Genomic DNA, 25426 nt, shown 5'->3' on the forward strand with positions numbered 1-25426 from the left:
AGATAGGTGCCCGCAACTAGTCCTCTGTTAGTGCCGAATGGTTAATTTGGATGGTGTCAATTCTCTGTGGGCCTGGCCCGTGTTGCTTATTCAAAGAAACAAGACTCAATTATCCGTTTTAGACATTTTATTCAAATGGTGAACAAATAAAATCAAGCGCCCACATCACGACGGCTAATCTGCCATACACACGAAGGGTTAAATTACACCGGCACACAGTTTAAGGTCAAAGTCGTGCATCGAAGCGTGAACCGTGAGATTGCTTTGGAATCCAGCCGCCAATTAAGTCAAGTCGTCAGATTAATAGAAGAGAAAATCAACCCTGATAAAATCTAAAACAGGAACCAGCCTTGCGTATTTAGTGATAAACTCTAATCAGTGATCTCTACCTAGGCACTACAAACCAGCTGTGGCGGGCTGAATATCTCAATACGGAAACCAAATCAGTGCTTGCATTTAAACCGCCTCAAAGCCAATTAAAGCTTCTTCCTTAGACTTTAGGTTTCAGAGTGGCAGCCGTGTTAGTCTGTATCCGCAAAAACAACGAGGAGTCCTTGTGGCCTTTATAGGGTCAGCTGGGTCTGTTTGGGGTGTGGCCACAGCTGAGGCGGTTTCCCCAATCAGCCCCGCTTTTCCCCCTGTCCCAGCCCTCTCCAGGGCTGTCTTAAGCCCTTCCAGGCAAGAGCAGGCGACCACCCCGCTACCCACCCCCTGATATCCCATCACCAATGCAGACAGTACCTGCAAAACTCCCCCGCAACATCCCCAGGTCAATCCGCCCCACTCCCTGCTCCGTCCCAGCTGGGTCACTGCAAAAAGTCATTTTCCCTCTGCTGAGACTCACCCCTTCTTCTCAACTGTTGGGAATGGGCGACGCCCACCTTGATTGCATTGGCCTCGTTAGCACTGACCCCCCCACACACTTGGTAAGGCAACTCCCATCTTTTCATGCGCTGTGATATATATATTGCTTACTATATTTTTCACTCCGTGCATCTGATGAAGTGGGTTCTAGCCCACGAAAGCGTATGCCCAAATAAATTTGTTGGTCTCTAAGGTGCCACAAGGACTCCTCGTTGTTTTTTTCCTTAGGCAATGTCTACACCGAGTATCTTACCGCGCCGCTGTAAGTTCTCCTGTGGAGCCGGCCTTTGCCGGCAGGAGAGCGCTCTCCCGCCGGCAAAATCAAACCACTCCCAACGAGCAGCAGTAGGTGTGTCGGGGGGCTGGGGGGAGCGTCTCCCGCCGACAAAGTGCTGTCCACACCGGCGCATCACTTGACGATTCCCTGTTCTGTTTATTCCCTCTGGGGCACCTGGCATGGGCCACTGTCAGAAGACAGGATACTGGGCTAGATGGACCCCTGGTCTGACCCTGTCTGGCCGTTCTGATGTTCTCATCTTTGCTTTGCGAAGTGGGGAACTCAGTGGCTGTTACTGTGTAGCTGGGTCAAAGGCTACCCGGCTTGTCTCCTCAATTCGTTTTCCTCTTAATTGAACGTTGATTTTCAAGCGTATCAAAATCAATTCCATTTGAAATCATTGAAGTCTATACTGGGTCTGTACTTTCATATACTGTCTGCTCGTTCTCATATGTCCCAACCTCATCCCCTCTGGACTCAGGTTTTACTTCAGAAGTCTTTAATCCAGAGAGAATAAACGACATCAAATACACTTTTCAGGATTAGCCCCCCTTTCTTATAGGCCTGAAAACAAACAAAGAACAGACAACCCAAGATAACTATCATTGTGAACCTGCATGAGAGTGTACCTACTACATAATCCGTGTCTTACTCTGTAATAAATCACTTCATCTTTAATTCCATTTGCACTGGTGACAACACGTTCAAAGACTGCAAAATTGGATCACGGGTGTTAGTTTTCTCTTATTCCCCATTTCCTCCACGGGAACCCTGGGTGAAGTTGTGTTCTGCACTAACGTAGGTGCCATCCATTTCTTGTGAATTCATTGATCTCCGGGTCTTTTGCCCTAAAGGTGGGCGAAAGTCTCCTCCCCCTCTGTGGGAAGGTTTGCTCAATGAGAAAAAGCACCCAGACTCTATTTCCACACTTTCTAATCATTCAGAGGAGCAGGAGGTAGAGAGGTGGTGCCAATCCATAAGCCACAAGAGCCGAACAAGAGCAGAGAAGTAGAACTAAACTAAGTGATTGGGCAACAAAATGGCCAATGAAATTTAATGTGGATAAATGTAAAGTAATGCACCTTGGAAAAAATAACCCCAACTATACATACAATATGATGGGGCCTAATTTAGCTACAACAAATCAGGAAAAAGATCTTGGAGTCACCATGGATAGTTCTCTGAAGATGTCCACGCAGTGAGCAGCGGCGGTCAAAAAAGCAAACAGGATATTAGGAATCATTAAAAAGGGGGTAGAGAATAAGACACAGAATATCTTATTGCCCTTATATAAATCGATGGTACGCCCACATCTTGAATACTGCCTACAGATGTGGTCTCATCTCAAAAAAGATATACTGGCATTAGAAAAGGTTCAGAGAAGGGCAACTAAAATGATTAGGGGTTTGGAGAGGGTCCCATATGAGGAGAGATTAAAGAGGCTAGGACTTTTCAGCTTGGAAAAGAGGAGACTAAGGGGGGATATGATAGAGGTCTATAAAATCATGAGTGATGTGGAGAAAGTGAATAAGGAAAAGTTATTTACTTATTCCCATAATACAAGAACTAGGGGTCACCAAATGAAATTATTAGGCAGCAGGTTTAAAACAAATAAAAGGAAGTTCTTCTTCACACAGCGCCCAGTTAACCTGTGGAACTCCTTGCCTGAGGAGGTTGTGAAGGCTAGGACTATAACAGCGTTTAAAAGAGAACTGGATAAATTCATGGTGGTTAAGTCCATTAATGGCTATTAGCCAGGCTGGGTAAGGAATGGTGTCCCTAGCCTCTGTCAGAGGGTGGAGATGGATGGCAGGAGAGAGATCACTTGATCATTACCTGTTAGGTTCACTCCCTCTGGGGCACCTGGCATTGGCCACTGTCGGTAGACAGGACACTGGGCTGGATGGACCTTTGGTCTGACCCAGTACGGCCGTTCTTATGTTCTTATGTTCTTAACTCAACATTCATGCAACCTGAGCTCAGAGTCTTACAAATTCCTTCCCCCATGGGCGACCATCACTTGCGTAGGATGGCCGTGCTTCTTGTCCAGCAAGGCAGCCAAACTGGGATTCATGGGGAAGCAATGGCCATCAATCGTTTCTCTCTTTGTCTCATGACACTTCAGATCCAAATGGGAAGGGGACAATCGCTCCCCACTGAAACATGACAACTTGTGGGACCGTAATCAATATCACTGAGCTAGGGAGTCAGGTTCTGTCACGGAGTGTGGGGGAGTCGGGGCCCTGCACCCCCCACTTCCTGCGATTCACTGGGACTCTCAGCCGGCCGGGAACACAGAAGGTTTATTAGACAACAGGAACAGCCCAAAACAGAGTTTATAGGTACAGGAAACAGGACCCCTCAGTCAGATCCATCTTGGGAGGTAGGGAGCCCAGACCCCAGTTCTGGGCCTCCCTCCATTTCCCCAGCCAGCTCCAAACAGAAACCCCCTCCATCCCCTCTTCTAGCCTTTGTCTCTTTCCTAGGCAAGGAGACCACCTGATCTTTGTTCTCCAACACCTTCAGTTGGCACCTTGCAAAGGAGGGGCCCAGGCCATCATTTGCCGGGAGACAGGGTGTCGGGCATCACCCCTGCCTTCTAGGGCTCTGCAACAATCACACGCCCTTATCCCACTACCTAGATACTTAAGAAAGGCATAGGGGAAACTGAGGCACCCACACAGTATTCAGAGAAAATATTAAGAACATTCCCACTTCATGACAGGTTCTGAATCCAAAGAGTTTACCTGGCCATAGGCCACCGTAGCATGGAACTTTGGACACCTGCTATTTCTACGGAAATTCGTGTCTAATCCTTGGCCTTGGATGGGGGTAACTTCATATTTCTCAGGAGCAGAATCCACCCAAAATCTCAGGAGTAATCAAGAGGAACGGCTTCTCCAAACACGTCCAGTTTATTTATTTAATCTGATGGTACAGACCTAAATTAGGGACTCGACACAGGCCTGGATCACAGTCCCTATCCATTCAAAAATAGCCAGAATCCAGCAGCTCTCTCACATTCAACACTCAATTCATTGTATACCCGGTTGCAGCATTTACAAGGGGTAAGCGCCACAACACGGCTCGTTCCATTTCCTCCGTCTCTCCCTAGCTAGGGATTACATGGTCTAAACGGCACCTGATTAAGAAGGTGATATGTTCAGGAGTAACTTTCTGTCTGGTCTGGGCCGCAACAGCTTCGGGAAGCAAATATGCAGGGGTCAGTGTGTTTTAAGCGAATGATCGTTTCTCTCATAGCCTCCCCCCACCCCCGGCCCATCAATCTGAGCTGATGCTGTCAAACAAAACTAATATCCCAATATTGGACCAATCAGGACAGAGAGGAAACCCCACCACACACAGGGGTGTCAGACACTTTCAAATTTCCTATAAAATGAAATTCCAGAGCAGGTGACGTCCGATGACTCAAAATCAGAAGATTGTATTCTCCCCCGATGCAGTCAAACCTGCTTCACTCAGAGCCACTTCATTATTATTCAGCAGTTCTATTTACCCAAAAAAAAAGTTTTAGCATCACGGTAATGGGGGAAAACAGCCAACGTTCCCACCTTGCAAAGAATCCTGGCTCGGCAGGAAAAAAACTCAGAAATACTTTTCCGATGGACAGAAACCAGGATTAAAACAGGGACTGATCACTGCGTTTGGGATCCATTCAAATCCCCCCTCCAGCGCTTTCACCTCCAGCCTCAGTGAGTTTGATTTAGGATCAGAGCGAGAAAACTCACCCGCAGAGGGCTGCGAACATTGTATCTTGTGGCACTGCAGGAGCTGGAGGGGTAGAAAGTGGGGATTATAAATTCTGTTGCGGCTCACGCGGACGGCTGGGCTGGGATTGGAGAAGTGGGATCTTGATGGCGATGCGGAAGGAGGGAATCCCTGATCTCCCTCGGGAAAGAGAGGCTGAAATGACGTTTCTCCCCTGTGCTGCTTTCTCCTACCACTCTGATCAACACGCGAACAACTGGGAATGAGACGTTCTGTCCCATAGGTGCTGACTCCGTGGGTGCTCTGGGGCTGGAGCACCCATGGAAAAAGAACTGGCAGCCTGCCCCGATCAGCGCCTCCCCCCCCTCCCAGCGCCTCCCGCCACAGAGTGGACAGAAAGGATCCCAGCCCCAGCACCCGGGGGGCCCCCAGTGCTGTGTGGCCCCAGCCACCCCAAGTCCTGGCCGCAGGCCACCCCAGCCTTCGCCCTGGCCCCAACCCCAACCCCAGCCGCAGCCCACTTCCCGGAAGAGGAGCAGCCAGCCTGCCTGGCCTGTGGCCAAGGGGGAAGGGCAAGCAGGAGGGGGGCTTCTGGGTCGACCGTGGGAGGGGCCACGCTGGGCTGATTTGGGGAGTGTCACGGACTCACAGCTCGGGCCCACTCTTGGCCCCGTGCGGTCTGTGGGGGGCTGCCCCTTTCAGTGCGACAGCTCTTCTCGGGGGTCCACTCTCTCTCGGGGTCAGGCCCCTCCACCTCCTGGAGCCGCACCTCTCTGAGCTGTGAGCTGTGACACTTAGCACGTCTGTCTCTGCCACGGGCCCCCTCAGAGAGTCCCCTCGCTCCGGACCCCCCCAGGGCCTCCACCCCCCGAAGGGGACGATGCCCCCCCCCACCGCCCTGTTCTCTAGACCGGAGCGACTCTCAGCCAGCGTAACACAGGAGGGTTTATTGAGCGACTGAACCCAGCACAGGAAACTCTCCGGCCTCAGGCCTGGCCTCCCTCAGCCCAGCACATCCCAGTCTCCCTGCATCCAGGGGGGCTCTGCCTGCCCTCCCCCCCCCCAGCCCCGAGCCCCCCTGCTTCCCAGCTGGGCATCTGAGATCACCGGCCCCAAGCCCGGCCTCTGTCCATTGTCTTCTCTCCAGGGAAACAGGGTCCTCTGGGCCTCCTCTCCTCTCCGTCCCCCTCTGGCTGGAACCGGCTGGTTAGGTCACCGGGGTCCTCTCTTCACAGCCCATTGTCCTCCCACTGGCCAGAACCGGCTGTGACTCCTGAGCTGGGTCTCCGGTGAGGGTCGTCAGGTCACCAGTCGCTGGGGTATCCGTCCTCCAGGCCATTGGCTGGGGCCCCAAGTTCCCTCTCCGGTCCTGTGTAACCACAAACTCCCTCTCCCCTCCCCTCGTTAAACCAGTAACACTCAGGGACACTGAGTCCCACCCCCTCCGCATGCAAACCATTGGAAAACCATGAAAAGATAAGAAAATCCCCCACTTCGTCACAGGGAGGCCCGGCCTGCCCCAGCCTACGATACGCCCCGCCCATGCTCGTGGGCGACAAGGCCTGACCTTCGACCAAAGCGTTTCCCGCACTCAGAGCATGTGTTGGGTCTCTCACTTGTGGGGAGTCTCTGATGTGTGATAAGGCAAGAGCTCTCTGTAGTGGCTCTCAACCTTTGCCGACAACTGTGCCCCTTTCCGGAGTCTGATTTGTCTTGCGTCCCCCAAAGTTTCACCTCACCTGCTTACGAAACCAGACCTACAAATACAAAAGTGTCCCGGCCACCCTAGTACTAAAAATGTGCTGATGTTCTCATTTTTACCATAGCATTATAAAATAAATCTATTGGAATAGAAATATTGTACTTGCATTTCAATGTATAGATTATAGAGCCGTATAAACAAGTCATTGTCCGTAGGAAATTTGAGTTTGTACTGATTTCGCTCGTGCTTTTTATGTAGCCTGTTGTAAAGCTAGGCAGTAACCGAGATGAGTTGATGTGCCCCCGGAAGACCTCTGCGTATCCCCAGGGGGACGTGTACTCCTGGTTGAGACCCACTGGTGTAGAGTGTCTCTCCAGTGTGGATTCTCAGATGCCTAAGAAGGGCACAGCTCTGACTGAAGATTTTCCCACACTCGGAGCACGTATAGGGTCTCTCACCCGTGGGGATTCTCTGGTGTCTAAGGAAGGATGCGCCATGACTGAAGTTTTTCCCGCACTCAGAGCACATTCAGCGTGTCTCCCCCATGTGGATTCTCTGATGAGAGATAAGGTTTGAGCTCTGCCGGAAGCGTTTCCCACACTCGGAGCAGGCGTAGGGCGTCTCTCCGGTGTGAATCCTCCGGTGCGTGATGAGGCTGGATCTCTGCCGGAAGCGTTTCCCGCACTCGGCGCAGGCGTAGGGCGTCTCCCCGGTGTGGATTCTCCGGTGGGTGGTCAGAGTGGAGCTGTGGCTGAAGCTTTTCCCACACTCGGAGCACGTGTAGGGCGTCTCGCCGGTGTGAATCCTCCAATGGGTGCGGAGGCCGGAGCTTCGCCGGAAGCTTTTCCCGCACTCGGAGCATTTGTAGGGTGTCTCTCCCGTGTGGATTCTCCAGTGCGTGGTCAAGGCAGAGCTGTGGCTGAAACGTTTCCCGCACTCAGAGCACGGGTAAGGGGTCTCCCCGGTGTGGATCCTCAGATGTCTAATAAGGGCAGAGCTGTGGCTAAAACGTTTCCCGCACTCGGAGCAGGCGTAGGGGGCCTCTTCCATGTGGATTCTCCAATGCGTGATGAGTGTCGAGCTCTGCCGGAAGCTTTTCCCGCACTCAGAGCACGTGTAAGGCATCTCCCCCGTGTGGACTCGCCGATGTCTAATAAAGGTGGATCTCTGGCTGAAGCATTTCCCGCACTCGGCGCAGGCGTAGGGCGTCTCCCCGGTGTGGATCCTCCGATGGGTGTTCAGGTTTGAGCTCTGCCGGAAGCTTTTCCCGCACTCGGCGCAGGTGTAGGGCGTGTCTCCGGTGTGGATCCTCCGGTGTGCGATGAGGGTCGAGCTCAGACTGAAGCGTTTCCCGCACTCGGCGCAGCTGTAGGGCGTCTCTCCCGTGTGGATCCTCCGGTGCGTGACCAGGGCAGAGCACCGATTGAAGCTTTTCCCGCACTCGGCGCAGGCGTAGGGCGTCTCCCCGGTGTGGATGGTCTGATGTCGAATGAAGGTTGAGCTCTGGCTGAAGCGTTTCCCGCACTCGGCGCAGGTGTAGGGCGTCTCGCCGGTGTGGATCCTCCAATGCGTGATGAGGTTTGAGCTCTGCCGGAAGCTTTTCCCGCACTCGGCGCAGGTGTAGGGCGTCTCGCCGGTGTGGATTCTCTGGTGCGTGATCAGGTTTGAGCTCCGCCGGAAGCTTTTCCCGCACTCGGCGCAGGTGTAGGGCGTCTCGCCGGTGTGGATTCTCCGGTGGGTGACCAGGGATGAGCTCTGGCTAAAGCGTTTCCCGCACTCGGCGCATGCGAACGGGGTCTCTCCTGTGTGGATTCTCTGGTGTCTAATAAGGGAGGAGCTCTGGCTGAAGCTTTTCCCACACTCAGAGCATGTGTAGGGTCTCTCGCCCGTGAGGATGCTCACACGGTGTGAGCAGCTCCTGACGGTTTCCTCCGCCCTGCGCTGACTCTCACAGGCTTTGGCCAACCACAGCAAACGTCCTCCTGGATCACCATCATCCTGCTGGGGCTTCTCCTCCCCGTTCTCACTCGCCATCCCGGCGTCACCTGCTGGGACAGAGAAAGAATCCAGACACGGGTCATCCCCTGTGCCGGGGAGACAGAAAACCTCCGAGAGAGGGATGGGAAAAGGGGGAAAGGAACCAAAATAAGTGACGGAGGGAATCAAAGAAATCAGGAGCTGAAATCTCCCCCCCCAAAAAAAAACCCTTCCCCAAAGTAAAGAGATGGGAGGGGATCAACTCTGAATCCACAACCCACCCCAGCATTCAGAGGAAGGGACATATTGGTTCCTTCACCAAGGAGGGTAACTGACAGCAAAAGGTTTTTTCCCCGGAAAGATGGATCACAGCCTGTTTGGCTCCAAAATGGGTGAGCTACAAATGGGTGTGCTACACTTTATCAGACATGAGGGTCCCTTGTTCATGAAGTCTTACGCTTTAGAAGGCAGGTTATGATTTTATTTTTATATGAAGCCATTTCGGTCCAGTACTTCTCCTTCCTGCAACTGAACCTCTACGCTCAATTCAATCCAGCTCCCCTCGCTTTTGCTACTAACTCATCGAAGTACTGTGGGTAGAGAGGAGCTGTGATCTGAGGTGAAATGGGTAAGCTGGAGCGAACTGTTTCTTTGCAAGACACAGATTGGTGAAGACGGTCAGTGTCCAGGGGACTAAGGGCTGGACACTCAGAAGTTCTCGCAACGAACTTTTTGCTGGCCAACTCTTGCTGGTGGCCGCTCAGACACATTTTCCTAAAATACTTAATTAACTTTAGGGAAAAAAACAAATAAATATACACATGTACAGGTCCAAATCATAGTAATTTATTTATGTAGGATCTTTATTGTTTTTTTAGACACCAGAGCTGAAGCCTGGTGGGAGAGGGGGCTGAAGCTCACTCGTGGAGTCCCATGTGGCTGAAGACGGGGGGGGGCACAATCTCAACAGGGCTGCCCAGAGGATTCAGGGGGCCTGGGGCAAAGCAATTTTGGGGGCCCCTTCCATTAAAAAAAGTTGCAATACCATAGAATACTATATTCTCGTGGGGGCCCCTGTGGGGCCCGGGGCCTGGGGCAAATTGCCCCACTTGCCCCCCCCCCTCTGGGCGGCCCTGAATCTCAAGGGGAGGACACGTGAGCGCCCCACGTGTCTCCTCTGCACAGCAACTCCCCGGCCCTGAGTCCAGCTGACGCACAATCCCCGCCCCACATTATCTGCGAGGGGGGCTCCATCCTTCTCCCCCTGCACACACACACCCCCGGCACATTCGGACGCTCTCCCTAGCAGCCGGGCCCAGGCAGGGAGTGGACAGAGTCGCTTCTCATGCCGGCTGAAGCTGGCTGCTCCGGATCGCTGCCCTAGAGCCTGGCTGGGGAGGCGGCGGTGGGCTGCTCCCCTCCCAGGCCCGGCTACCGGGCACAGGGGCCGAGCATGCCAGGGGGGAAAGGGTGTGAGGGGGGTTCCAGCTTTCTCGGCCCCTATCACCAGCAGTCAGGCCCCCACCTCCTCCCCAGCCAGGGTCCCTCCTTTCTCCCGCTGTGACAAAGTGGGAATATTCTGTAATCTAGTTAGGAAACCCAAAGTGTGCCTCAGTTTCCCTCATACACTGCATGGTTACTTAGTGGGTGGAAAGGGACTGTTTGGGCTAAGACACAGGGGTGAACAGTGCTTAGCTGTCTGGGGGCCTTAGGTCTCGTGTCAATCAAACTCTTGGGAATGCAGCGGCATTGTGGACACTTAGCAACCGACTTCCCTGCTGCTCAGAGGGGGGGGCAGAGCTGCATGGGCCCCCGCACGGGAGCAAAGGACTTGCGGGGGTATGAGATGAGGAGTCGGGGGGCTGCTCAGAGGGAAATCTGACCGAGGAGCTCCGAGGGAGTGACAGAGGGAAACAGCTGTGGACCCTGGATCACTAGAATGGAATTTGCTGCAGCCTTTATTTCTCTGTGCTAATCCCGGTCGGCCTATGCTGTGCTCCGGTCAGCTAATAGACCAGAGGTGGGCGAACTACGGCCCGCGGGCCACATCCGGCCCGCAGGACCCTTCTACCCATCCCCTGCGCTCCTGGCCCCTCCCCTGCTGTTCCCCCTCCCCTGCAGCCTCAGCTCGCCCCGTCGCCGGCTGTGAGCTCTTGCTGGACAGCGCAGCTGCCGAGCCGGCCTGACCCGGTGCTCTGTGCAGCCTGGCGCGTGGCTGCCTGACCCGGTGCTCTGTGCAGCCTGGCGCGTGGCTGGCTCCAGCCTGGCGGCGTGGCTGCCTGTCCTGGTGCTCCGGGCGGCGCGGCTGTAGTGCCGCCAGCCACCGGTGCTCCAGGCAGCGCGGTAAGGGGGCAGGGGAGTTCGGGGTGGTGGTCAGGGGGTGGGGGGCGTGGATAGGGGTCGGGGCAATCACAGTAAGGTGACCAGATGTCTCGATAAAATTGGGCCTGCCCCGATTTTGAGGCGTTTGTCCCGCGTCCCGACCGAAGTATGGTTGGGATGCCATTTGTCCCGATATTTTGTTTCGGGCTGTTTTTTTTGGTTTGTTTTTTTACACTCACCCGTCCGGGTCTTCGGCAGCATTTTGGCGGCAGATGCTTCTGTCTTTGGCGGCAAGTTTTATTACCCGCCGCCGAAATGCCGCTGAAGACCATCAGCGACTGAAGGACCCTCCGCCGAATTGCTGCCGAAGACCCGGACGGGTGAGAGTAACAATTAAAAAGACACCCCCCCCTTGTGGCGGTCCCGATATTTTCCACTTAGCATCTAGTCACCCTAGGTCAGAGGGTGGGGAGCAGGGGGTCAGGGGTCCCAGGGGGGGCAGTCAGGAAGAAGGGGGGAGGTTGGATGGGGCAGCAGGGGGCAGTGAGGGGCAGGGGTTCCGGGGGCGGTCAGGGAGAAGGGAGAAGGGGTGGTTGGATGGGGCAGGGGTCCCGGGGGGGCTGTCAGGAATGAGAGGAGGGGTTAGATGGGGTGGTGGGGGGCAGTCAGGGGAGGGGGAGTCCAGGGGCGGTCAGGGAACAGGGAGCGGGGGGGTGGATGGTCCCTAAGACTGTACAAGTCTCCCTCGGGGTCTGTCTCAGTGGGACTCCTTGAACGGCTCTCGCGGGGCGGAGCAGGGGTGCTGACGGATCAGACGCCCAGCCTAACGAGGTGGTGAAGCCACGTGGCTGACCCTTTCCGGTCAAAAACCGGGCCCCTGGCCACCTAGATCTGGAGTGAAACGGGAATGCTCTTCTGCAGCTGTAAACGTAAGAAAAGCAACTGGAGAAATTTCACACGGAGCTTTTTCCCATTTCCCTCCCTGATTCCCCCGTGGGCTTTTTCCCCTACAACCAGACCTTCAAGGTTCTGGCAGCCTGGGAAACATGCAGACCAACTCTACACGACACGGTTTTGTTGAGAAAAGCCAGGAGGTATCCCATAATGCCCATGGGGACCCCTCTGGTCACCAGTTTGAACTCCGCTGCCCTGCAGCCAGGGGCGCTGGAACAATTTGTACAGTGGGGGGCGCTGAGAGCCATTGAACCAAACTGTAAACCCTGCATATAATGGAAGCCACTTCAAGTCAGCGGGTGCTGACTTCAGTCAGGTTAAGGAAGTGTTGTTTACTACTTCTCATAACACAAAAACTAGGGGTCACCAAATTAAATTAATAGGCAGCAGGTTTAAAACAAATAAAAGGAAGTTCTTCTTCACACAACGCCCAGTCAACCTGTGGAACTCCTTGCCAGAGGGTGTTGTGAAGGCCAAGATTATAACAGGGTTCAAAAAAGAACTAGATAAGTTCCTGGAGGACAGGTCCATCAATGGCTATTAGCCAGGCTGGGCGGGGATGGTGTCCCCAGCCTCTGATTGCCAGAAGCTGGGAATGGGCGACAGGGGATGGATCACTTGACGATTCCCCGTTCTGTTCATTCCCTCTGGGGCACCTGGCACTGGCCACTGGCAGAGGACAGGACACTGGGCTAGATGGACCCTTGGTCTGACTCAGTCTGGCCGTTCTTATGTGCGGCAGCACCCCCTGCACCCCTAGTTCCAGCACCTGTGCCTGCAGCCAGATACACAGGCATGTGCCCCTCCATCTTTAAAGGCCTGGGGAATCTTTGAAATTCCACCTCCTGTTTGCTCGGCGCGGGCGCAAGACGGGAGAGCAGAATGGGATCCATCGTGCTTTCAAACGGAGATGGCAGGAGCGCCGTTTACAAGGGCAGCGGGCGCCGTTGAAAAGTGGCACAAAATGTTGTCGGAAGCCCATCGAAATGACGGGGCAGAGAAAACCGCATCCCGGGATGGTGAGCCCGCCCCCGTGAGGCCCTGCGGTCCCTGCCCAGAACTCCCAGCGGCAGAGGGTGGCGATTTGCATGGCAGGATGGCTACCCATGGTGCACTGCTCTCGCTGCCGATGCAAGAGCACCGACAGGGGAGTCGCCCGGAGCGCTGCATGAACGCGCCAACGCGGTTTTATTGCAGCAGTGGGGTGATCGCCAACGTACCCTAAGTCGACAAATCTGTGTCGTGAAATCATGGCCTTAGGGACTTTATTACAGCCACCCGCCAGGATTAAACCTCGGAGACCTGGTTTATCCCTCCAGTAACCGTCTCTGAAGCAAACGCTCCAGGAGAGCAGAATCAAATTCCCCCGGGCATTGTCCCAGAGGGCAGCTGTCACTCATGGGGGTGGCTAGCCCTCTAGTCCCACCTCTTCTGCCCGCATCCCCGCCTCTTCCTCCCCTGGCCCCACCCACATTCCACCCAGGCCCCGCCCCCATTCCCACTTGGGCCCCCCCAACCCCCCACCGCCCCTCCCCACGTCCCTCCTCTCCCCCACCCCCCTTGCCCCGCAAGACCCCCACTGCCCGCAGGGACTCGGTGAATGGCCGGCGAGGGAAGGGGGCCTCGTGGGGGAGGGCGGGGACGGAGAGGAGGGACTCAGCCAGGCAGTGGCGGGCATTGGAGCCTCGGGGAAGGGGCGGAGCAGGGACGGGAAGAGGCGGGGCCACCACGGCCCAGGGGTCGGCAGCGGCTGTGCCAGGGGATGCTTAGCTGCCGTCTGGGGTGTCACCGGTTTACAAGCTTGTTTGATGCCCCAGCCTTTTCCCGGTCTCTCTTGGGAGCACCCCCTCTAACGGGCGGAAGAGAGAATTAAAGGGACCCGGTACCTCTCGGTACCAGATCTACGCGCCGTTCTTAGCTGAGTCCCCCCGGTGAAGAAGCTGGGACTGGGGTGAGGGGTGGAGGTTTGGATTCCCGGCCTTGGTGGGAGATAAATGTACATCCCATTTCCTAAAAGGGGAAGAGGGGAGAGAGTCAAGCTTGGGTCCAGAGCTGTCCTCCGATCTGAGTTCCTTTCTGGTGAAACTGATAGTCGACCTGCAGGGCCATCCTTAGGCATACGCAGAATACGCAGCTGCGTAGGGCACCACGACATTGGGGGCCCCATCCCCCAGCTGCCCCCTCCGTGCTTTCCTAAGGGGGTGCGGGGCCCGGCACAACCCCCTTTGCCCCTGCCCCACCTCTTCCCACTGTGTCGCTCCGCTTCCCGCCGCCGGTGAGTGTGGGGGGGAGGCAGACCCCCTTCCCCCAAGCCTCCTCCCCTGAGCCACATGGCTGGGGCGGGGGGAGCAGAGCGGTCTGGGGCCGGGTTGTTCCGCTTCCTGCTCCCGGCCCCCCACTAATCCCCCGGGCCCGCAGGCCTTGAGTGCAACCCAGACCCTCCACGCGGGGGGGAGCAGGTGCTCGGGCTGCGTAGGGCACCATCATTGGTAAGGACGGCCCTGTCGACCTGTCCCAGCGATGCCAAAATAACTTCCTGTTTTAGGGGGCCCCTGTGAGGGATTTTATACCAGTGGCCAACAGGCGGTAAAGAGAGAAAATGCGAGTGAATTTCGTAGCGGGATTTGATAAGCGGAGAGAAAAGGGGCGACAGGTGCTAGACTTTTATAGCAATGGTCAAGAATTTGAGAAAAGGCCCAAATCTGTGGAGATTTTAGACTCATATTTGATCATTAGAAAGACGGGGAAATCTCAGGGAATGTTAACTGGAATCATAGAATCGTAGGACTGAAAGGGATCTTGAGAGGTCGTCTAGTCCAGTCCCCTGCAATCAAGGCAGGACGAACTATTATCTAGACCGTCCCTGGCAGGGGTTTGTCCAACCTGCTCTTCACGGAGATTCCACAACCTCCCTAAATAATTTATTCCAGGGCTTAATCAGCCTGACAGTCAGGATGTTTTTCCTAATGTCCAACCTAAACCGCCCTGGCTGCAATTTAAGCCCATTGCTTCTTGTCCGATCCTCAGAGGTTAAGAATAGGGTGACCAGACGTCCCGATAATATCGGGACTGTCCCGATATTTCGGGGTTTGTCCCGTGTCCCGACCGATCTTTGGTCAGGATGCAATTTGTCCCGATATCCGCCGGCAGCGCTGGGTTTTTTTGCTCCGCCGGCGGGACTGTCTCGGCTTTTTTTTTTTTTTTTTTGCTCCCCCACCCGCCCCCATGTGTCCCGATATTTTGTTTACCTCATCTGGTCACCCTAGTTAAGAAGAACAACATGAGTAACATGATTGGGGCGGGGGGGGAAGCAGGGCAAAATGTTAGGGTATTTTATATCAATCTTTGAGAACTGGGGAGAAAATAGGTCGAAAAACGAAATATTTGATCATATGAGAGAGAGAAAAAGCCAAGATCTGAAGAGATGAGAAGATCCGAACAACCTACAAATGGTCAGTCATGGACACTCCACCACAGCCGGTGGTAAATTGTTCCAATGATTCACCAGTGTCTCTCACCATTACAGATTTATCTAGGGTGCCCAGATGTCCCGATTTTATAGGGACAGTCCCGATTTTTGCGTCGTTTTCTTATATAGGCTCCTATTACCCCCCACCCCGCGTCCTGATTTTTCACACTTGCTGTCTGGTCACCCTAGATTTACCTCTTCTTTCGAGGTTTTGTGACACTGTTAAATAACTGAGACAGGTGGGAAGGTTAGAAGGGATGGGATAGGAAAGTGAAATAGACCTGCGGACAGGAACAGTTCCCCACCACCACTGCCAGACAGCGCAAGGAGCTTTTGGGATGCTGCTTTAAGAGGGCAAGTGATGGGTTATGGGGCAGGTAGTGGGGTGGGGACAGCGGCTGGGGTGGGCAGGTGACTGGTAGCTGGCGGGGAGCAATGTTAGGCCGTTGGGGACACAGCACCTGGGGCTGGGTAACCTCGAACTGAGCAGCCCCCTCCTTACCCCTTCCATGCCTTCTTGCTGGCAGAGAGCGGCCGCCCCAGCCCACCCCAGAAGCAGCCGAGTCTCCAGGATTCTCCAAGCTGCACCCGCTGACCCCCTTCCCATTTGGGGAATGACTCGGGGGCAACCATGTCCCATCGAAACAAGGACAATTTGCGGCAGGTCAAACGGGTGGGGAAATATCCCACATCGGAGGAGATTTTAAAGGGACACTGAAGAATTAAGAGAGAAAATGGGGCAAGATCAGAGGAGGAGGCTAGAGACAGAGGCAAATAATTTGAGAGAAAAGCGGGGGTGGGAGGGGGGCTCTGCAGGGGTTTTATATTCACCGGTGATCATCAGGGAGAATTTTAGCCGCATTTGAGGGACAAGTGGCAAAACCAGCGAGGATTTCATTAGCCCCCTGACCTGGCTGCCCCTGGAGGCACCCAGTCCAATCCACCGCCTTTCACACTGTCTTTCCCCTTCCCTCCCTCTCGGCCTTGTTTGCCACCCCTGCCCTGGCCTGGCCTGGCCTGGCCCACCTCCCCCTCCACACACACACAGGGGAAATCCCTGAATCTCCCCAGGTTTGCTCCTGGTCAAAGCACCGACCAGCCCAGTCTCCTGAACAAGGGGGGAAATTCCCAGGGGCTGCCAGATCCGAGGCTCCCTTTCATCCCCATCCCCAGCATCCCCTCTCCCCCTCAATTACCTGCTGTCTCCAGCTCAGGGGGTGGTGTCCGCAGAGCCCAGGGCTGCCCTAGGGGGGCAGATTCCAGCCGGAGAAGGTCTCCCCCCTTTAATGAAGGGCTCTCCCCCTGCGCAGACCCCACCGGAGAGGCAGCAGCTGCTGCATCTTGCGGCTTGTTCTTTGTTCTCCCAGTTTCCTTCCTGCCAGCACCCCTTTGCTCCGAGCTATTCCAGCCCCTTCCTGTCTGCTTCCAGCCCAACCCGGGCTACAGCCTGTCACACACTCCCTGGGCCAGAGGATTTTCTCAGGAGGGAACCGCTAGCCCTCCTCCTCCAGAGTCATTGTGTTTACACACACAGAGGTTCTGGCTCCTGTTGGCCCCGATCCAGCCCCGGGAGAGTGAACGCATGCCCCCCGGGAACAGGAAAGCGCCTCTTGTCTACACTACAAAATTAGGTCGACTTAATTCAGATCCGCTTCCAGACCCCGCAGTAGTTCAGTCCGCTGTTGGGGTCCAGGCGCGACCCTCCTTCTGCCGGTGATGGGCGTCCTCACCGGCGGCATTTGCACCCACTGAAGTGGGGCGCTGACACACCCCTGAATGAGAAAAGTTTTGTCGTTCAGTTTCCAGTGTAGACGAAGCCTCAGGCCCTTTATCTTCCCCGGGGCCGGGGGGCGGCAGGTGAGTAGTGAGGGAGAGCATCAAGAAAGGAAAGGTTTGGTTTGAACTGCATGTTTTTCATTAGGTTCAAATTGATGGTGATGATGCCGGGACGTGCCTGTCTCTGCCCGTTCATGCCCCTATCTGAGGCTTTGTCTACACTGGCAAGTGAAAGACAAAACTGTTGTCGTTCAGAGGTGTGAAAAAAAACACACTCACGCACCCCGAAAGACAGACGTTTTATCGAGGAAAAGTGTCGGTGTGAACAGCTCCGGCCGACAACGCTAACGCCGCTCGTTGGGGGTGGAAGATTTTTTCCTGCCTACAAACTCGCCTTTTAGCATCCCGGCTGTAGAGCGGCACCGGTGTGTCGCTAAAAGCTGCGTAGTGTAGACAAAGCCTAAGTCATGAAATGGAGAAAAATATTTGTTTTCCTCTGCTGGGAAATGAGCTCACTGGAAAAAAACGAAGAAACAGGAATTTTCAGTGTTGTGTGTGTCATGCGTCATGAAATTCCCCACTCCTCCCTGGTAGTCTAGGGCCGTGGTTTTCAACCAGGGGCACACGTACCCCTGGGGGTACCAAGAGGTCTTCCAGAGGGTAACATCAATTCATCTAGACATTTGCCAAGTTTAACAACAGACTATATAAAAAGCGCGAGCGAAATCAGTACAAACTAAAATTTCATACAGACCATGACTTGTTTATACCGCTCTATAGGCTATACACTGAAATGGAAGATAGGTCCATCAATGGCTACTAGCCGGGATGGGAAGGAATGGTGTCCCTAGCCTTTGTTTGCCAGAAGCTGGGATTGGGTGACAGGGGATGGACACTTGATGATTCCCTTTGGGGCACCTGGCATTGGCCACTGTCGGAAGACAGGATACTGGGCTAGATGGACCTTTGGTCTGACCCAGTATGTTCTTACGTTATGTTCTTAAGCACAATAGTTATATTCCAATTGATTTATTTTATAATGATTTGGTAAAAATGAGACCGTCAGCCATCTTTCAGTCATAACGTGCTGGGGCACTTTTGTGTGTCGATGTCTGATTTTGTAAACAAGTCGTTTTTAAGTGGGGTGAAACTTGGGGTAGGCAAGACAATTCCGACACCAGAAAGAGGTACAGTCGTCTGGAGAGGTTGAGAGCCAATGATCTAGCGGTTGGGATTTGCTGCTCTGTTTCTCTAGTCTGTGCTTGATTCCTGGGAAACGAAGGCTTTTCCCTACCCAGGCTGGGTTTTCCTGAAATTAAAGGAACTGGAATCTCACAAGAACTCCCCACGCAGAAATTTCTCCCCTGCCTGCTCGCGGCTACGTGTGTCACAGGGCAGCTCTGCCCCTTGGAGCGGGAACATATCTGGCTTCAAGTCTAAGCTTGATAAGTGTATGGAGGGGATGGTATGATGGGATAGCCTCATTTTGGCAATTAACTGGTGTTTGACTATTAGCGGTAAATATGCCCAATGGCCTGTGATGAGATGTTAGATGGGGTGGGATTTGAGTTACTACAGAGAATTCTTTCCTGGGTGTCTGGCTGGTGAGTCTTGCCCACATGCTCAGCGTTTAGCTGATCGCCATATTTGGGGTCGGGAAGGAATTTTCCTCCAGGGCAGATTGGCAGGGGTTTTTTTCGCCTTCCTCTGCAGCATGGGGCACGGGTCACTTGCTGGAGGATTCTCTGCACCTTGAAGTCTTTAAAGCACGATTTGAGCACTTCAATGGCTCAGACCCAGGTTTGATACAGGAGTGGGTGGGTGAGATTCTGGGGCCTGCGTTGTGCAGGAGGTCGGACTAGATGATCATAATGGTCCCTTCTGACCTTAAAGTCTATGAGTCTATAACAGAGCCAGTGCACCCGTCACCCATCAGCTCACTGCAATTGCCCTTAAAAGAGGGCGCCCGGGCCCTAGAGGTGAGAAATCCCCGAGGGATGACAGGCAGGAGCAGGTCAGAGCTCCCCTAGTAAGGCCATGTCTACACATACAAGCTTCCAGCGGCGCCGCGAGCGGCAGAGCCGTGGGGACGGGAGAGCATCTCCTGCTAACACGGGGCTGTGCACCCGAGCGGTTATGCCGGCAAAACTTACGTTGCTCGGGGGGGGTTCACACCCCTGAGTGACAAAAATGTTGCCAACACCAGTGCTTTGTCACCATGGCGTAAGAAAGGAGAGCTCCGGGGAGAAAGAGGAGAGGAGAGAGAGAGCCAGGCAGCTCCATGTCTGCCGGTCTTGCGGGAACTGGATTAAATCTCTGCTTTGGACTTGGCCGGTATTATCTGGGACCATCAAGTACAGCAGCATGGGGGGCATTTCAGGAGGGAGGCACCATGGCTAAGCTGGCTAAAGCACCTGTCTAGTAAACAGGAGATCCTGGGTTCAACTCCCAGTGGTGCCTGGCTTTGTCTCCTCTGCTCACATTTTCCTTTTTCCTTCCAGGAAAAAAGCCCTCCCTAGGCCGGGCTGGCAAAGGCTTGTAAAAGAAGAGACCTCTTTGTGGAGCAGCGGCTCCTGGCTGGATTCTTTGGAAAGAATGCAGCCAGGAGCCGATGAAAAGGCTGCCATGATGGGCATTGGCAAGGAGGTGGCTTTGACTGCAACAGGACGAGAGCCCATGCCACGGGCCCTTGCGATTCGCTGGGGATGTCATCGTGCGGAGATCCGGAGAGCGCCACCTCCGCAGGGCTGGCAGGAAATGGAGCATTACTCCCAGTTCACCTCGCTTTCGATTGTCGTTGGGGAAGAAGTGGAGCAGGTTGAGAAAAGCCTCCAAGGGCGGCGCCGTGGCTAAACTGGTCAAGGCACCTGCTGGGTAAAAACAAGATTCTGGATCCGGCTCCCAGTGGTGCCTCACCAAACGTGTCTCCTCTTCCCACCTTGTTGTCTGTCTTTGGAGGAAATGGACAAACCCGCCTTTGTCTAGCCGTACAAACGCTTGCAAAAGACACAGGGATTTCGGGGGACACGTGTCGGAAGGAGGCACCCGACAAGCGTGGAGACAACAAACGGCCGCCGTAACTCCACTTGCAGCCGCGGAAGGCACCAGACAGAGAACTAAGCACTATGTGGCCACGGCTGGGGACAGAAGAGTGTCTGCCAAAGCCCTTTTCCGCTAGCAGGGGCCTCTGTGCACGGAGCTCCTGAGAGCTGGACGTCTCCAGGGAGTGGAGAACTGTGTCGGCAGCTCTTTGCGTTTCTAGATGAACATCTGCAGGGGTTGTTGCGAGGCCTCTAGCGAGTGGCCTTTCGGGAGAGCCTTCCCCGTAACCAGGAGATGCCGGCGTGGCCGGCCAGTTGTTCCTCGCTGAGCCCAGCTTGTCTGCGCGGCTCCGTTTTTTGTCTCTCTTCCTCGTAAACCGAAAAGACCTTCCGGGCAATGCTTTAAGCATTTGGGCCAGACACTGAGAGCCTTCCCTGCGGCTAAGTGTTGGAAGGCGGAAAACAGTGAGTCTGGGGCTGATGAAAAGCTCGCTATGACTCAGAGTCGAGCCCAGGTTGCTACGAGCACAACCCACAGAATACAACCCACCACACCCTCACAGCTGCTGTGGGGAGGGGAGCACCTTGGGAAGTCTCTGCGTGCTCTATTGTGGCTTTGAGTGCCTAGGGAGCCAGACAGCTCCATGTCTGCCCGGCCTGCCGGAAATGGAGTAAGTCTCTGCTTTGGAATTGTCTGGTATCCTCTTGGCCCATCAAGTGCAGCCGTTCTGAAGTATTTTCCATGTGGGGGCACCATGGCTAAGCTGGCTAAAGCACCTGTCTAGTAAACAGGAGATCCTGGGTTCAACTCCCAGTGGTGCCTGGCTCTGTGTCTTTCATCTCCTCTACTCATGTTTTCCTTTCTCCTTCCAGGAAACCGAAGAACCCTCCCTAGGCCAGGCTGGCAATCATAGGCACCGGCTCCAGGGCTGGAGCACCCACGGGGAAAAATTGATGGGTGTGGCAGCTCCCCTCGCTCCCAGCGCTTGTGCTGCAAAACAGCTGTTTTGCGAGGCTGGAAGGGAGGGGGGAGGAGGGGGAACACGGTGCACTCAGGGAAGAGGCGGGGCCAGGGCGGGGCTTTGGGGAAGGGATCCAATAGGAGCAGGGAGGGGGTGGAGACTTTGGGGAAGGGGTAAGGCCCAATTAGGGTCCTGACGCGTGCCTCCATCTTCCTTTATCTCCGCATGGACAAAGCAGGCGGCTGCCAAACAACACTGTAAGGGAGCATTGGGCAACTTTAAACGAGCATGTTCTCTAATTCAGAGGTTCTCAAACTGTGGTCCACGGATCACCGCTGGTCCGCGAGGGCCATTCAGGTGGTCCGCGGATAGTTCCCTCTAAGGAGCACTCCTGGGCGGCCGCACATGAGAGAATGAAGGGCCACCCACCTAATTAGTGGAGCCGCACGGGCGTGGCTCCTCTAATTAGGTGCCTGGACCCTGGAGAAGATGCACATGTAAGATGAGGTGGTGGGGTTGGGGGGAACAGGGGATAGGTGGGAGGGGCAGTGGGGTGAGAAGAGGGGATGGGGGGAATTTGGGACGTGCAGGGCTACGGCGGCCAGGGAAAGAGGCTCAGGGCCGCGGCTGCTGGGGAGAGACCCCCCCCTTTCCAGCCAGAGCTCAGGGGCTGCTGCGGTGGGGGACAGAGGGAGAGACCCCCCCTTCTTCCCAGTCCCAGCTTGGGGGCTGCCGCGGGGGGGAGAGAGGGAGAGACCCCCCCCTTCTTCCGAGTCCCAGCTTGGAGGCTGCCGCGGCGGGGGAGAGAGGGCACATCCATCGCATTAGAAAGGTTAAGACTACTGATATGAAAATATGAGTTGTGTGCTTTTATGTGTAGAACAAAACAAGTTTATTATTATTTAGGGTTTTTTTATATAGCGCTTTTATCCAAAGCGCTCTACAATAGTTCGCTAACAGTACAAACCACATTTGGAAAGATCATTAAGGGGTCCGCCAAGACCCTCAGCAATTTTCAAACAAAAAGTTTGAGAGCCACTGCTCTAATTGATCAGCAACGTAACAACAATACAACGTTAACGGGGACAACTTTAAGTGAGGCGTTACTGTCTATTGGCTTACAAGGCAGGTGTGCGGGGGGGGACTTGGATCTGTTCTGGGCACCACCAAAAATGATACAAACCTGCCGCCCCTGGGTGTGTTATGTACGTGTCGCTCTGATGGGGCACTTCAGATACTGCAGCCCCGAGCACTCGGACCAAGGTTGCAGCCATCCCAGCGTTCCCCAGCAAGAACAACACGAATCAATAGACAGTCAATACATCAGACGGCCCATTTTTTTATGGAGTCCAGGGAGCGTTCGCTTACACCAGAGGCACCGACTGCTCAGCACCCACCGGCAGCCCCCCCCCGATCAGCTCCTCCCCGCAGCACCTCCCGTCGGCCGCGATCAGCTGGAGGACATGCCAAGTGGGTGCCCAGATATCGGTTTACTTTCCCTGCTGCTGGTGTGTAACAAATTTCCTTAATCCCTTTCTTATCAGAGACTTTCTAAGTTTGATTCTTGTCAAGGCCCGTATTTCACTATTTGCCCCTAGCGTCAGTTGGGACTTCCCCTTTTCAGCCATTTCTCTGAATAGCCCAAAGTCCTGCTCTGGTTTAGATCTCGTCACATTTCTCTTTCCTAGGGCCGGATCTTTCTTTCTTCCTTCCAGAGCGCAACCATGAAAAGCCAGGCTCCCCAAACCCTCTGGGCCGACCCGCTCGTCGGGTCCCAATCGACATACGACGCCAACCCCACCTTCCCTAGGATCGCCAGCCTCCCTTCCGAGCACGAAGGAAGCGGGCACCGAGGAGGGTGACCAGACAGCAAGTGTGAAAAATCGGGAGAGGGTGGGAAGTAAGAGACGCCGATGTAAGAAAAAGCCTCAACTATTGGGACTGTCCCCATAACATCAGGACATCTGCTTTGAGCAGGGGGTTGGACTAGATACCTCCTGAGGTCCCTTCCAACCCTGATCTTCTATGAGTCTATGATCTGGTCACCCTAGCGCCGAGTGAGAGGGGACCGAATTGGGGCTTGGGGAGAATCAAGCGGAGGGGGGCATAACTGGTGGGGGGACTCTCACGGGAAGACTGTGCTCCCGCCCCGGCAGCCAGGGCCAGCAAGGAATGACAACAATAAGAATGCTTCGTTCGTGTGTGACCAAAGCAGGGTCGACTTTTAATTCTCAGCCACGTCTTGCTTCCGCCATGTAAGCTGGGCCTGTGAGGTCAAGGGGCCCTGAGGCTCCACCTCTGTTGGAGACAAAGCCCGTTAGCAAGTCCTCTGTGGGTCTTTCACCCCGAGAGTCAACAGGAAGTGGGTTGGGCGCCTATTGACACAGGAAAGGCAGTGGCTGCCTGCGCTCACGTTCATTTCCTGAGCGAGTGGAGGCGGAAAGAGAGAGAGAGAGATCCGTGGAGGACTTCGGCCCGCGGCAGATAATTCTCCCAATTCAGGGCTGGTCATCGGAGGTGGCCCGAGAGCTGCCCCACAGCCGGTCCTGTGGTGCTACGGGTCGCACGCTGACTCCTCTGAGTGCAAATCCCCGTGGATGTGCTGGCACAAGGGATGGAGGCCCCTATGTCTCACCTGCTGTTTGTGCAACCCATGTGCCTCATGGGGAGATCTCTCTGGTGTGTCTGGGCCATTGGTGCGAGGCAGATTTAGCCCTTCACCTTTGGGGGGATAGTTTGGGGTCTGCTCCAATAGGCTCTCTGCTGCTGGGGCCAGATGCCATGACAGCAAGCAGTCAGGGCACCTGCTTTGCAGGGGGCAGGGCTGTCCCTAGGGGGGCCCGGGTGTCCATCTGCTGGGGGGAGCTCCCCACGTCTCCGCCCAGGCCACGCCCCCACCCCACTGAGGTGTGTGCCTCAGTTTCCCCTGCGTACCGCATGATTTACCGGGGGGAGGGGGAAAGGGCTTTTCTTTGCAGAAGAATCCAAAGATCCTGCACCCTCCCGCCCTCCCCCCGGACAACGGCCTGGCGATTTGTTCCCTAGCAACCGACGACCCTGGCCCTCTGCATGGGGGGCCCGGCGGGAGAACAAAGAGCGAGTCGGGAGGAGACCAGGTGACCTTGTTAGCCCTGGCTCCGGGTACCGGGCTGGGGTGGGCCCCGGGGCCTGATCTGTTTTCACTGGAGGGTTTTCATTCACTTCACTTCACCGGTTTCACTTCACAGGGTCTCGGACCAGGTTCTCGGGGCCCTGCCAGCCTGCGCGGGCGTCTGACCAGAGACACACAGCGAGAAGATTTCAACCAACGGGCTTTATACATTCGTGTGAACGGACAGACAGACACAGGAAGGACAGACGCCCCCCGTGGGGGAGACACGCTCGGGCCTCACAGATTACAACTCTCAACCCACTCGGTCAGGTCCTGCTTTTCGCAATGCTCCTTCCAGTCGTCCCTGAAGGAGAGGAAGTGATAGATGAGATGGGGGGTCACCAGGACGGTAACACTGACAGAGAACCTGTGGGGATGGCTCGGCCGGCGCTGGGATGCAGCCACTTCTGGGGCGGGGCAGATGGAGAACGGCCGCACATAACGACACACGGGGATGGCTCGCCCGGTGCTGAGGTGCAGCCACCTCTGGGGCGGGGCAACTGGCGAACACCCACACATAATGCCACACAGGGAGGTCTCGTCCAGTGCCGAGATGCAGAATTCCTCTGTTGGGAATACCCCGCCGCCCAGGGAGCCCCCTTACCAAGCCTCCATGCCCTGAGGATCCTGCGCCACTCTCTTCACACAGTTGATGTCGTCCTTGATGTCGGGCTTCAGTAAATCTAGGAGCAAGGGAGGGAGGGTAAGGCAGGGATGGGCCCCCTGGGGGAGGCTGCAGAGGTGGGGCGGCTGGGATGAAAGGGGAGGGGGTCAGATCAGCTCCAACCACACCTCAGCCAAATCCACCACCCCCCCGAATCCCCGCTGCCCCCCGGTGTCTGTTCCCACCGCACCCCGTAACACGCCCCCCAGGACGCAGGAGTGGTTAGAAGCATGATTGGGTGTCGCACAGGAATGTCCCAGAGCACGGTGCCCCACTGCTGAGCCCCCCACTGACCCCAAAGCATGGTTCCCCCCCGCTGACCCCCTGCCTGACCCCTGCAGCCCGGTGCCCCCCACTGAGCCCCCACTGACCCCCCGCCCGCCCCCTGCAGCACAGCGCCCCCCGCTGAGCCCCCCACTGATCCCCCGCCCGCCCCCTGCAGCACAGCGCCCCCCGCTGAGCCCCCACTGACCCCCCCGCCCGCCCCCTGTAGCACAGCGCCCCCCGCTGAGCCCCCCACTGACCCCCCGCCCACACC

The 25426-nt window shown here is 55.4% G+C and overlaps 1 protein-coding gene and 2 non-coding genes across 3 annotated transcripts; 2 read left to right on the forward strand and 1 right to left on the reverse strand.

Moving 5' to 3' along the window:
• Positions 1-6933: 6933 nt before the first annotated feature.
• Positions 6934-16600, reverse strand: LOC113405944 (zinc finger protein 271-like). The gene is made up of 2 exons (XM_029914467.1): positions 16491-16600; positions 6934-8617 (listed from the first exon to the last, which is right to left on the reverse strand). The coding sequence occupies exon 2, from the start codon at positions 8604-8606 to the stop codon at positions 7101-7103; it is 1506 nt and encodes a 501-aa protein (XP_029770327.1). The 5' UTR covers positions 8607-8617; positions 16491-16600; the 3' UTR covers positions 6934-7100.
• A 2856-nt stretch (positions 16601-19456) lies between these two features.
• TRNAT-AGU lies at positions 19457-19530 on the forward strand. The gene has a single exon. It is a non-coding gene; the product is annotated as a tRNA-Thr (tRNA).
• Positions 19531-20860: 1330 nt separating this feature from the next.
• TRNAT-AGU lies at positions 20861-20934 on the forward strand. The gene has a single exon. It is a non-coding gene; the product is annotated as a tRNA-Thr (tRNA).
• The last annotated feature ends 4492 nt before the right edge of the window (positions 20935-25426 follow it).

Source organism: Terrapene carolina, unplaced genomic scaffold, assembly GCF_002925995.2.
Source record: "Terrapene carolina triunguis isolate 2854851 unplaced genomic scaffold, T_m_triunguis-2.0 Scaffold51711, whole genome shotgun sequence".
Classification (NCBI taxonomy): Eukaryota; Metazoa; Chordata; order Testudines; family Emydidae; genus Terrapene; species Terrapene triunguis.